At 49.0% G+C, this 12,079-nt stretch overlaps 1 protein-coding gene across 27 annotated transcripts in view; it reads right to left on the bottom strand.

Annotated features, from left to right (window-relative positions):
• phldb1b (pleckstrin homology-like domain, family B, member 1b) overlaps positions 1-12,079 on the bottom strand; it is a 405,781-nt gene that overhangs the window by 62,740 nt on the left and 330,962 nt on the right. For 19 of the 27 annotated variants that reach the window (XM_072486416.1, XM_072486401.1, XM_072486410.1 and 16 more), the window contains 2 exons: positions 6,778-6,903; positions 778-903 (listed from right to left, as the gene is read on the bottom strand). The exons of 3 other annotated variants lie outside the window; for them this stretch is intronic. In XM_072486416.1, coding sequence (XP_072342517.1) covers positions 778-903; positions 6,778-6,903 — 252 coding nt within the window. The remainder of the gene's footprint in view (positions 1-777; positions 904-6,777; positions 6,904-12,079) is intronic. 5 more of the 27 variants (XM_072486409.1, XM_072486428.1, XM_072486419.1 and 2 more) reach the window with 2 other exon arrangements.

Below are 12,079 nucleotides of genomic sequence, written 5' to 3'. Positions count from 1 at the left end.
GAAAGCACTGTTGACCTCTAATACTACACTGGGAGTATTGTTAACCTCCAATACCACATTGGGAGTATTGTGTTTTTTTTTAAATTTAAATTTAGAGTATCCAATTTATTCTTTCCAATTAAGGGCCAATTTAGCGTGACCAATCCACCTACCCTGCACATCTTTGGGCTGTGGGGGCGAAACCCACGCAAACACGGGGAGAATGTGCAAACTCCATACGGACAGTGACCCAGGACCGGGATAGAACCCGGGTCCTCAGGGCCGTGAGGCAGCAGTGCTAACCACTGTGCCGCCGTGCTGCCCCTACATTGGGAGTATTGTTAACCTATAATACTGCACTGAGTATTGTTATCTTCTCATCCTACACTGGGAGTATTGTTAACCTCCAATACTACATGGGGAAGTATCATTATCCTCAAACATCACACAAGGGAGTACCTTCATCCTCTAATACTACCTGAGGCATGAAACCCTCTGATGCCGGATGTATCTTGCCCTGTCAATATTGCATAGAATATTTAATTACTGGCAGGACACAACTATTGCACCAATCCTTAAGTCTATTCCCTGGATCCATTATTGATCCTTCTATATTTGCCAATTGCAAAGTCCACCTTTGGGTTATGAGTCCAACAATGATGAGGTCATGGATTATTAACTGTGAGGTGATAGCTGAATCTTTAAACGTTTGATGAAAGGCATGCAGTCAAGGCAAGGGGATAGGCAGCCAACTTGTAGCCTGGACAGTGAAAACAAAGCGTGCAGGCAAACATGTACCTCTTGGGCTGTTGGAGGTACAGAAAGTGGCAGAGAACGCAGTGCGGAAGCAGAGAGTGCAGCATCAGGGCTGGTGCTGTATATGTCACTGTAGAACTTAAACACGTCAGCCAGCTTCATATACTCCTAAAATGAGAGAGCAATGTAAGGCAAAGAGACAGAGAAAAAAAGATTAAGACATTGGAGTCAGAGCTTACTGCTTTCAAAGATATAACACAATAGAACGGGAAGAAATCTCAATCACTTTTAGTCAAGAATATTAAGAAGACATGTTAATAATTCACTGTTGGGGCTGAGGTAATGTTGGTTGTTGACTTTTTAAAAAAATCATGAGATGTGGGCTTCGTTGGCTAGGCTAGCATTTACTGCCCACCCCTAATTGCTCTTGAGAATGTGGTGTGAGCTGCCATCTTGAACCATTGCAGCCCATACGGGTGTAGGTACACCCACTGTGCTGTTAGGGAGGGAGTTCCAGGGTTTTGACCCAGCGACAGTGAAGAAGTGACCGATATATTTCCAAGTCAGGATGGTGAGCGACTGGGAGGGGAACCTCCAGACGGTGGCACATTTAACTCGTCTCTCTTCTAGGTTGGAAAGCAATTAAAAATGTCCCATTTGAGAAGAATTCTGCTGTGGGGAAATTCACTTTTCCCTGAAAGTTTGGCTTCTTTCCCGAAGGTGCTGATACTGACAGGGATACGGGGGACGAAAGAACAGGTGGCAAATGCGGCCGATGCTGATTCCATGGCTCTCCAACAACATTCCTGAAGGAGAGTCATATTGGATTTGAAACTGTTTCTCTTTCTGTTTTTATCTCAGAATCTCCGACATGTGCAGTATTTTGCTTTTATGAACAACATTAATCGCGCGTATGAATGTAGTAAAAGGTGCCGAGGTGTTTCGGAGGAGTGTTTTCAGACTAGGGGTGGGATTTACCGGCTGTTCACTCTGGCGGGAATTCCAGTCCCACGCCGGCAACAGGTTTCCTAGCGGCAAGGGATGCTGACACTGGGAAATCCCGCTGACAATGGGCCGGCGGGTCACATCCCCCGCTGAAAAACACGTGAGGGGGTGGTAAATCCCGCCCTAGGTTTTACACCAAACCACATAAGGAGGCATTAAGGCCAAATGGCTTGGTCAAGGCTTTGTCTCAAAGAAGAGAGGGGGAGAGAGAGAAAAAAGAGAGAGAAGAGAAAGGAGAGAGAGGATGGGCCTGAGGTAGTTAAAGGCATGGACACCAATAGGGGAATGATTACATTTTAAGGTGCTCAGGGGGCCAGAATTGGAGAAGCGTAGCAATCTCAGAGAGTTGAGGGGCTGGAGAGGGTTGCAGAAATAGGGAGGGTGTAGGCAATGGAGGGATTTGAAAACTGGGACTAACTGAGCATGCTTCACCTGAGTCTGGATTGGGAGAATAGAAAACATTGAGGTGAGGAACTCCCCAAGGGGAGATCCCCCCCCCCCCCCCCAACATAAATGAGACAACTAATTGCAATGTCTCTTAACCCATTACTTAACAAACCAGGCTGTGTGGCTGAAATGTTCAAGACTGAGATCAGTAGACTTTTGTTGGGTGTGAGCATCGAGGGATATGGGGACAACAATGGGGAAATGGAGTTGAGGGACAGGTCAACCACAATCTAACTGAATGCTGGGACAGAATTGAGGGATTGAATGTCCACCCCATGTTGCAATGTTATGAGGAAAAAAAAATTCTTATTTTTGAAGACAAAAGCTCAAACCTAGCGTGTAATTTAGCTGCCAATGCTAAAGTCATCTCTTCCCCCATTCTTCACCATTTCCAATGAATCCCAAAAATAACAAAGTCACTATTCATTTCTATAATTAATGTAATTTTCTAAACTATCACACTGTTCGAGCTCTGTTGATTTCTTTGTTTCAGCTCCCACCGTCTCCAATCATAATGGATTCTTGTCTTTAGTGAACAGCAGCTCACCGGATGCAACATTGAGACACAAGCCCTCTCTCTCTCTTTGCTCTCTCTCTCTCTCTCTCTGTGGCTGATGTCAGGAATCCTCATTGCAACTTGGCCCAGAGGTATTTTCGTTTTGCATCATCATATCCACAATTAATTTGTTTTCTGCTTATCGAACGGCAACATGCTATTTTTCGCCAGCACCTTCCAAACTCGCTACCTCTACCACCTAGAAGGACAAGGGCAGCAGATGCCTGGAAACATCACCACCTTGGCAAGTTCCAAGGCACGCACCATCCTGACTTGGAAATATATCAGCTGTTCTCGAATTGGCGTTGGTCCCAAATCCTGGACCTCCCTTCTTACCAGCAGAGTGGGTGTCCATACGCCACAAGGTTCAAGAAAAGGCTCATCACCTCCTTCTCCAGGGCAATTAGGGAGGAACGATAAATGTTCAATTAAATTCGAAAAATTGTCAATTATGCTCACATTTCAAGAAATACTGCTGTTACATTTAATTATTCATATTAATTTATACAATGAACATTCAGGACATAATTAAGAGAATTGGCGTGGACGTATTAGGAACCTGTCGTGCAAAGCTGGGAAATTAATAGACCAGATTAAAGTGGTGATATATCACAGTGTGTTTGATCACTGATCCGTCATCATTGTGATCTTGGTTTCAATGTAACCCAGGCTGATACGTTGGAGATTGAGCCTCTAAGAGCAATCCACAGCTTCATGTCAAAGTACCTTGAGTGGTTACCGACCGTTACACCACAGACTGGATTCCCGAGGTGGACTTTCCCTCAGACCGCAGAAAGGCTGGTGTGGGAAACTGGTCCCAAAAGGAGATTCATCCTAGGGTTGGGTGCTGTGGCATATTCTTTAAAATTAATCCCTAGAATGTGGACATTGTTTTTATTGCCCATGCTTAAATGCCCTTTAGGTGGCGGTGCCTCTGAACCGCCGCAGCCCGTGTGGTTCAAATACACCACAGGGCTGTTTGGAAAATATTCCAGGATTTCGACCGAGAGATAGAGAAGGAATGGCCGATATATTTCCAAGCAGGGATGGCGTGTAACCTGGAGGGAAAAAGGTGACGGTGTTCCCATGTGACTGATATCCTTGACCTACCAGATGACAGAGGTCGTGGGTTTGGGAAGTGCTGCCAAAGAAGCCACATCCTGTAGGGAGTCCACACTGCAGACAGTGAGGGGGGGGCGATGGGGAGTGAGCTGCTAATGAAGCAATAGAGAAAGAGTTTTACTCTATCTAACCAGCACTGTGAGTGCCAAGGGGTTGTTTGATGTTGACACCGCGAGCAGAACTTTGAGCATCCACCAAAGCTGCGAACAAAGGTGGGCGAGAGTTAATGATCGCCTCTTTGGTCAGCATGCTAACTCACTGGAGAGTGGAGGTGGGAAGCGGGGTACAGCAAGGGGGTGAATAGCCAATTAAGCTCAATACGGACCTTTCACACCAATTAAAGCAGGCCAGCTGGGATTTTCCAGTTAGTCCCTGGGTCCTCATAAGCCTGGAGGCCTTCTCTGCCTGCTTTGGTGCAGCAGCTGAAGGTCACACAGTAGAGGAGTTTTTTTTAAATTCGGGAAGTAGCTCCAATAAACCTATCTCGTTCTTTGATTTAAACTCAGAAAATCTGTCTGTTCCTGCAGCATTGGTAAAGCATACCCTCGCTAAATTGACAACAGAACTCTGTTACAGCCAGGCCTGAAGTGGCAAATTAGGGGGAGTCAATTTTTACCCCTCCTCACGTGGTCGTAACAAGTTAAGTTATACGTGATTGAATCCGATGGAGAAACAGGCTCGAGGGGCAGAATGGCTGCCTCCAGGGCAGCACGGTGGGGCAGTGATAGCACTGCAGCCTCACGGCGCTGAGGTCCCAGGTTCGATCCCGGCTCTGGGTCACTGTCCGTGGGGAGTTTGCACGTTCTCCCCCACAACCCAAAAGATGTGCAGGATAGGTGGATTGGCCACGCTAAATTGCCCCTTAATTGGAAAAATGAATTGGGTACTCTAAATTTTTTATTTTTTTTAAAAGAATGGCCGCCTCCGGGTCCTATGCCTCTTGTCCAGGTCTCAAAAGACACCCTCAATGGCTGAAGAGAAGCTTCCTAGAACAAGCAGAAAAGGAAATAAAGGGAACTTAGACAACCCATAGATACTGTAGAAGTTTTGAGGAGGACGGATTGTTTACGGCTGCAAAATACATCTGGCACAAGATTGAAGAGACAGGCAGATGTAGTTGCAAATAAAATGGAAGATCTTGGCCTCAGAGTTGCTGGTTAAAGAGGGAACAAAAGATCAGTTCGCTCTCCAAGTCCTAGCCAGCGAGCTCTGCTGGGAAGGGCAGGTGTGCGGACATCAGGTCAGGACGTGCTGGCCTCCCTCTTCAATTTGTGGGTCAACATCCGGGCTGACACAGTGAGAATGGCCAACTGGCAACAACGGCGACAGCTCAGGGAACGATATTTCTTCCCAGAGTCAACAGAGTTTCAGGAGAGAAGGAAATTGGAAAAACAGCAAAAGAAATAAATCTGGTAACCATTTCCTGAGTGCACATTTTGAGAGTTTGTATGAAATAATTATGTTTGCTATAACTGAGAGATCACGACATTCAGGAAAGACTGGACTTTTCTCGAGAGAACAGGAGGGTGGGGGTAAAACGATAGAGGTCCTTAAAACGATGAAGGTGGTTGATAGATTAGCCATCAAGGAAATGTTTTCACTTTTGGGGGAGACCAAAATGAGAGGTCCTAACTATAAGGCTTCCACAAATCTGTCCAATAAAGAATTCAGGACAAATATCTTTACCTAGAGAATGGTGAGAATCATAGAATTTGCAGTGCAGAAGGACTCCATTCGGCACACCAGGTCTGCACCAGCCCTTGGAAAGAGCACCCTACTTAAGCCAACGCCTCCACCCTATCCGGGTCCCTCAGTAACCTCACCCAACTTTTTTGGACACAAAGGGATAATTTATCATGGCCAATCCACCTAACCTGCACATTTTTGGACTGTGGGAGGAAACGGGAGCACCCGGAGGAAACCCACGCACACACGGGGAGAACGTGCAGACTCCGCACAGACAGTGACCTGAGGCCAGAATTGAACCCAGGACCCTGGAGCTGTGAGGCAGCGGTGCTAACCACTGTGCCGCCCATGTAGATAGGTTGAAACAGTTCAGAGAAGGTTTACTAGACTAATATCTGGAATGGGTGAGTTGTCTTACGAGGAAAGGTTGAACAGGCCAGGCTTGTATCCACTGGAGTTTAGAAGAGTTAAGAGGAGGCTATAGGAATAGGAGAGAGGCAAGCCCATGGAGGGATTTGAAAGAAATACTGAAAATGTCAAACTTGAGAGGATGTTGGACTGGAAGCCAGTGTGGGCCAGTGAGTAAAAGGACGAGTGAGGAAGAGGATGCGAGTTTGGATATGGGGAGCAGACTTTCAGATGTGAAATGAACAATAAAAGCAAAAGTGGAAACCATCACTGATGTTGGAAGGAGTAAGAAAGTAGACAAGGCTAGTCAGAAATAACTGCCCAAACCTCAATTTCGGGTGTATCTTAAAGTCGAACCAGATCGCAAAAGAGACTTTTACTCAACTTCCATAAGGTTGCCAACCCTCCAGGATTGTCCTGGAGTCTCCAAGGATTACAGGTTAATCACCAGGATATAGCTGAGAGCAAAAGATCATTGGGTCATCAAAGCAAAAGTTTCCTTTTTTCAATTTTGCTTGAACATTTTGTTCGTCCTTTGATAGTTGTAAAAAAAAAGTCTATTTGGATAAGGGAACAGCTGGAGGCAGAGGTCATTTGATGAATCCTCCAGGAACAGGCCCAGCCAGAGTTGGCAACCCTAATCTACCATGATTGAGATTCCAGGCCCGTGAAATAATAGGACAATTGTTTAAACACATTGCACAATTCAGTCCAGTATACAATACGTCTTCCATTGACCATCAGTGCAAGTGTCAGAATGAACACAAGAAGGTTTTTTTTAAAAGCAAACATGTAGCATGCAGTGTTAGTGCAGTTACCTCCTGTATCTTGGGGTACGCTGGGGTAGAAGGAGAGGGGGATACAGAAGTTGCTTTTCCTGGCAAGCAATGCTGGAATTTAGCCTCCTCTAACATGTCGCTAGGCTCTGTGATGTGAAGCATTTCCTGTTCAAAGGGCAAAGGTTGAAGTAGCATTGCGGTGAATGAAAATGGCATGTGTTTAATTCAGAGTATTATTGTTCAGGACGCCTCATGTTTCGCTCGTCTGAGAGTTCACTAATTCAATGTCACACTCCTAAATCTCCCACTGCTGCTGCTAATTTCTCATTCCCTGAAGGTGACCTCTCTCACACTCGGGTATGCTGCTGCTGGCATTGACTGTCCTCCTGTACCATTGCGGATGTCAGCAGGCTCCTCGAACAGGGAAGGCCCCACTGTCCGCACACAGGCAGTCAATTGTGTTCAGAAGAAAGGAAGGAGGATGGAAGGGGTTCGAAGGCGAGAGGTGAGTGAGACGGAGCGGGAGGGGGATAGAGGAGAATGAAGGGAGTGGGGGGGGCTACAGGGGATCAAGTGAGATGGATGAGGGAGGAATATGGGAGGATGGAGGGGATGGAAGAAGGTGGGTGGAATGAGTGGAGGAGGAATGAAGGGAGTGAGAGGGATGGATAGAGGGAAGGAAATGGATGGAGTGTGGGGAGAAACGTGGAGCAATGGGAATAGAGGGATTGCTCTCTTCCCAATATAGAAGCCAATTGCAGTTTACACAGAGTCAAGCAGAGATCATAGAATTATAGAATTTACAGTGCAGAAGGAAGCTATTCGGCCCATCGAGTCTGCTCCGGCCCTTGGAAAGAGCACCCTACTCAAGCCCACGCCTCCACCCCCACCTTACCTGACTTCCGGTTGCGGCTATGCGGAGCTAAGTCGCACATTCGGCAGCTCCCGCTAAAACCTGACTTTTGGGCTCTTTTCAGGGCCCCCAACGGCATTTTTATGACGTTTCCCGGTGTGGGAAGGAGATTGCAATAGTTGCCCGACAGTGTATGGCTTGGACCAGGAGCGGGGCGACTAAAAAAGTGGTGGTGAACCCAAAGAAGGTGCGAGGGCAGAAGAGCAAAATGGCGGCGGGCGGGGACCAGGCAGCGTGGATGCAGTGGGCGCAGGAGCAGCAGGAGGTTATCCAGCGCTGCTTCAGGGAGATTAAAGTGGACCTGCTGGAGCCGATGAAGGCTTCTATCGACAAGCTGCTGGAGACCCAGACGGCCCAGGGGGTGGCGATCCGCGGAGGGGCTGGAGGGGGTCGGACGTGGGGGCTTATGTGGTCACCATGCTAAACTCGCTGATGGGAGCGGGGTCCTTCCAGGGGCCCCTGGAGCTGGAAGGGGCCCATAGAGTGCTGGCGAGGAGGCCCAAGGCTAACGAGCCTCCGCGGGCGGTGCTGGTGCGGTTTCATCGGTTCGTCGATCGGGAGTGTGTGCTCAGGTGGGCCAAGAAGGAGAGGAACAGCAGGTGGGAGAACGCGGAGGTTCGGATATATCAGGACTGGAGTGCGGAGGTGGCGAAGAAGAGGGCCGGGTACAATCGGGCGAAGGCGGTGCTGCACAGAAATGGGGTGAAGTTTGGCATGCTGCAGCCGGCGCGACTATGGGTCACCTACAAGGACCGGCACCATTATTTTGAGTCTCCGGAGGAGGCGTGGGCCTTTCTTCAGGCCGAGAAACTGGACACAAACTGAGGGTCGGGATTGGTGGTCGGGGATTGCTATTGGGTTGTTACACTTTGAGGGGGGGTTCTTTGCTCTTATTTCTGTTTGGTTCGTTGTGGGTGGTTAGGATGGGTTGGGCACTGTTTTGGTTGGGTCTGTCGGGTGGGCTCTTGGAGGGTGCTAAGTAAATGGAGTAGAGGTGGATGGCCGGTCGGGAGGACGCGCCCCGCGGGGGAGGGAGAGGCCCGAGTTGGGGGTGAGGGGACTGGGCCTGTAAAAGGAGCTGCGACAGAGGTGGCGGGGCCGGGCAGGTGGAAAACGTGGGCTTTTTCCCGCGCTGAAGACTGGAGGGGGCGGGGCCGGGGCGGGGATATCATAGAAGCGAGGGTTGTTTCCCATGCTTGGGATGGAAGGGGGAGGCGGCGAGCCTGTGGATGGGTGATGGAGGAGGAGGGCATGTCCCACAATGGGAGGAGTCGAAGGAGAGGCGGGAGCATCCAGGGTCAGCAGGAGTCAGCTGACTTGCAGGAGTGCAATGGGGAGTAAAGCAGCTGGGGGGGGGGGGGGGGGGGGGGGGGGGGTTGGGGGACCAGGTTGCTGCTGCTATGGTCAAGGGGGAGCTGGAGCAAGTAGAGGGTGTTGGGACGGGGGTCTGCCGCTGTGGGGAACGGGCCGGGCGTGGGGTGTGGGCGCGTGGATGACCAAGGAGGGGTTTCATAGATTATCATAGAATTTACAGTGCAGAAGGAGGCCATTCGGCCCATCGGGTCTGCACCGGCTCTTGGAAAGAGCACCCTACCCAAGGTCAACACCTCCACCCTATCCCCATAACCCAGTAACCCCACCCAACACTAAGGGCAATTTTGGACACTAAGGGCAATTTATCATGGCCAATCCACCTAACCTGCACATCTTTGGACTGTGGGAGGAAACCGGAGCACCCGGAGGAAACCCACGCACACACGGGGAGGATGTGCAGACTCCGCACAGACAGTGACCCAAGCCGGAATCGAACCTGGGACCCTGGAGCTGTGAAGCAATCGTGCTATCCACAATGCTACCGTGCTGCCCAGAACATTGGAGAGGGTGAAATTCGCCTTAAGGAGATCGGTACAAGTGTTCTTTAGGCGGTGGCAACCGTTCTTGGACTTCCTGGCAGAGCGGTCGACAATGGTCAGCAGCAACAACCCCGGGGGGGGGGGGGAGGGGTCGCTCTATTCTATTTTTGTTTGTTTACACTGGGGGGTCTGAGGGGGTGTATATATTTGCTATGTTTGCTTTGTGTTAACTCGGGGTGTTAATTTATTATTTACGTATAGAGGTGGGGGGGCACGGGGGTTGTTTTACTTTTACATAGATTACATAGATTACATAGAACATACAGTGCAGAAGGAGGCCATTCGGCCCATCGAGTCTGCACCGACCCACATTAATCCCTCACTTCCACCCTATCCCCGCAACCCAATAACCCCTCCCAACCCTTATGGACACTACGGGCAATTTTTAGCATGGCCAATCCACCTAACCTGCACGTCTTTGGACTGCGGAGGAAACCCACGCAGACACGGGGAGAACGTGCAGACTCCGCACAGACAGTGACCCAGCGGGGAATCGAACCTGGGACCCTGGCGCTGTGAAGCCACAGTGCTATCCACTTGTGCTACCGTGCTGCCCACTTTGTTCTGTATTTCATTCTATTGGGTTTCTTTTTCATTCTGTTGTTGATATTTTGTGAAAATCCTAATGAAAATTATTTTTTTTTTAAACCACCTTACCTTTTTGGACACTAAGGGCAATTTATCATGGCCAATCCACCTAACCTGCACATCCTTGGACTGTGGGAGGAAACCGGAGCACCCGGAGGAAACCCACGCACACACGGGGAGAACGTGCAGACTCTGGACAGACGGTGACCCTAGCCGGGAATCGAACCTGGGACCCTGGCGCTGTGAAGCAACAGGACTAACCACAGTAGCACAAAGATTGAACCTGGGACAAAATTAACAACAACGAGAGGAGGATGTACCCATTGTTAGAAATGGGTTTTCCAGACTGTACATACAGCAAGAGGGACTGAACTATCTGTGTGGATATTTCTGATCACCAAAGGGGAACATCGTCCACAGGAAACAATAATGAAAAAGTGATTAACAGACACGCTTCAGAGATAACTTCACAATAACCAGAATGTTTTTACTGTGTACTCAGAGTTGAGAACGTGGAACTCGCTTCCACAGGCGTTGCAAATAGCATGTTGCTGTTTAAAAGGTAGATAAATAAGTATGTGGGAGAAAGTCATGCTGGGATGAATAGGACTGCGAGGTGGCTCATGTGGAGCATAAACATTGACCAGTTGAGTTTACGATACACATACTGTACAATGTAACTCGATTGCTGTTCTGACATCTCCCTGTGATGAGGATGTATTGTGCCATTCAGCCCATCGTTCCTGTGCAAGCTCCTTGAAAGAGCTAGCCATTAATTTCTGGAAATTACATTATGGCAGCTCCTATAATTTTCTTTTAATTACTTTTTAAAGTCCATCAAGATTTGGTACTCAACTTCTCATAGCACAAATTCCTTTCTGTGATGGTTCGAGATCTACACGCTGCAGGCGTTTGGTGTAAACCAAAAGAGGTTTATGAATGAAGACAAAGGCAAGCACGATATTGGCACAGAGTAACGCAGCTCTGCTGCCCGGCCCTGCGCTGGCGTGCTATTGGTCAGGCTTCGCGCTCTCCCGAGCGATTGGCTCAGACCCCATCATATGGGGGTACAAGCCGGACCCTCTTAAAGGTGCCGTGCTACCACATCCCTCCCCCCCTTAAATCCCTTACTTAACAACAAGTTAACTATTGAGAATGTGATACACATTGGGGATAACAACAGATTGTTATTGGGGGGGGGGGTAAATGTTGCAGGGCTGTAAAACAATGGAAAGGCGGTGCTGTGGCGGCCGATCTGATTGCCTGTACATTGGGTTTGTTTCAAAGTTCTGTCAGCTCTCTTAGCCCACCCGTTACATGAAGGGTGGTATTGAGCGGTCCTTATGTGCCGGATCCCGTTAGCCCTGGAAAAAGCTTGGAATTCTCTCACTGGGAGTAACATTATCCGAGACGATGGATTCCGGTAGACCATGAGTGGAAAAGTTACGACGTACGGTGTCGACCTTCACTGACGAGGTTGAACAGCCCGTCTCCTGAACAGGCCTTGTTGATTTTTGTTATAAATCTGCAGGTGAAACATAGGCCTGGATTGTCGGTTGCGAGTCTGCTGGGCTACCGCTGCTAACGAGGACGGAGAATTTGGCCGTGCCGTTTGCTGGTGGCGGGATTCTCCACTCTGCCGCTTGGGATTTACCAACAAACTAAGCTGGTTAGATTTGGAATGGCTCATTCTGGGAAACCTGGGTTAAAATGCCCTGGTGGTAAAACCGGCTCCTGTCCCGTGGAAATGGGTAAGGGGCAAACGGCATCTGTTTTAAACACTGCCCAGTTATCCTCCGACACTGGATGGTGTAAAATAGACGTCCCTGTGCTCCTGGTAAAGACCCCCCCCCCCCACCCACTCTGCCGACCCCGTATCTTCCTGATGCCAACATTAACAAATCTGGTACAATTACTCTGGCGTTGG

This window comes from Scyliorhinus torazame, chromosome 21, assembly GCF_047496885.1.
Source record: "Scyliorhinus torazame isolate Kashiwa2021f chromosome 21, sScyTor2.1, whole genome shotgun sequence".
Taxonomy (NCBI): domain Eukaryota; kingdom Metazoa; phylum Chordata; class Chondrichthyes; order Carcharhiniformes; family Scyliorhinidae; genus Scyliorhinus; species Scyliorhinus torazame.
This window is presented reverse-complemented; position numbering and strand designations above follow the sequence as displayed.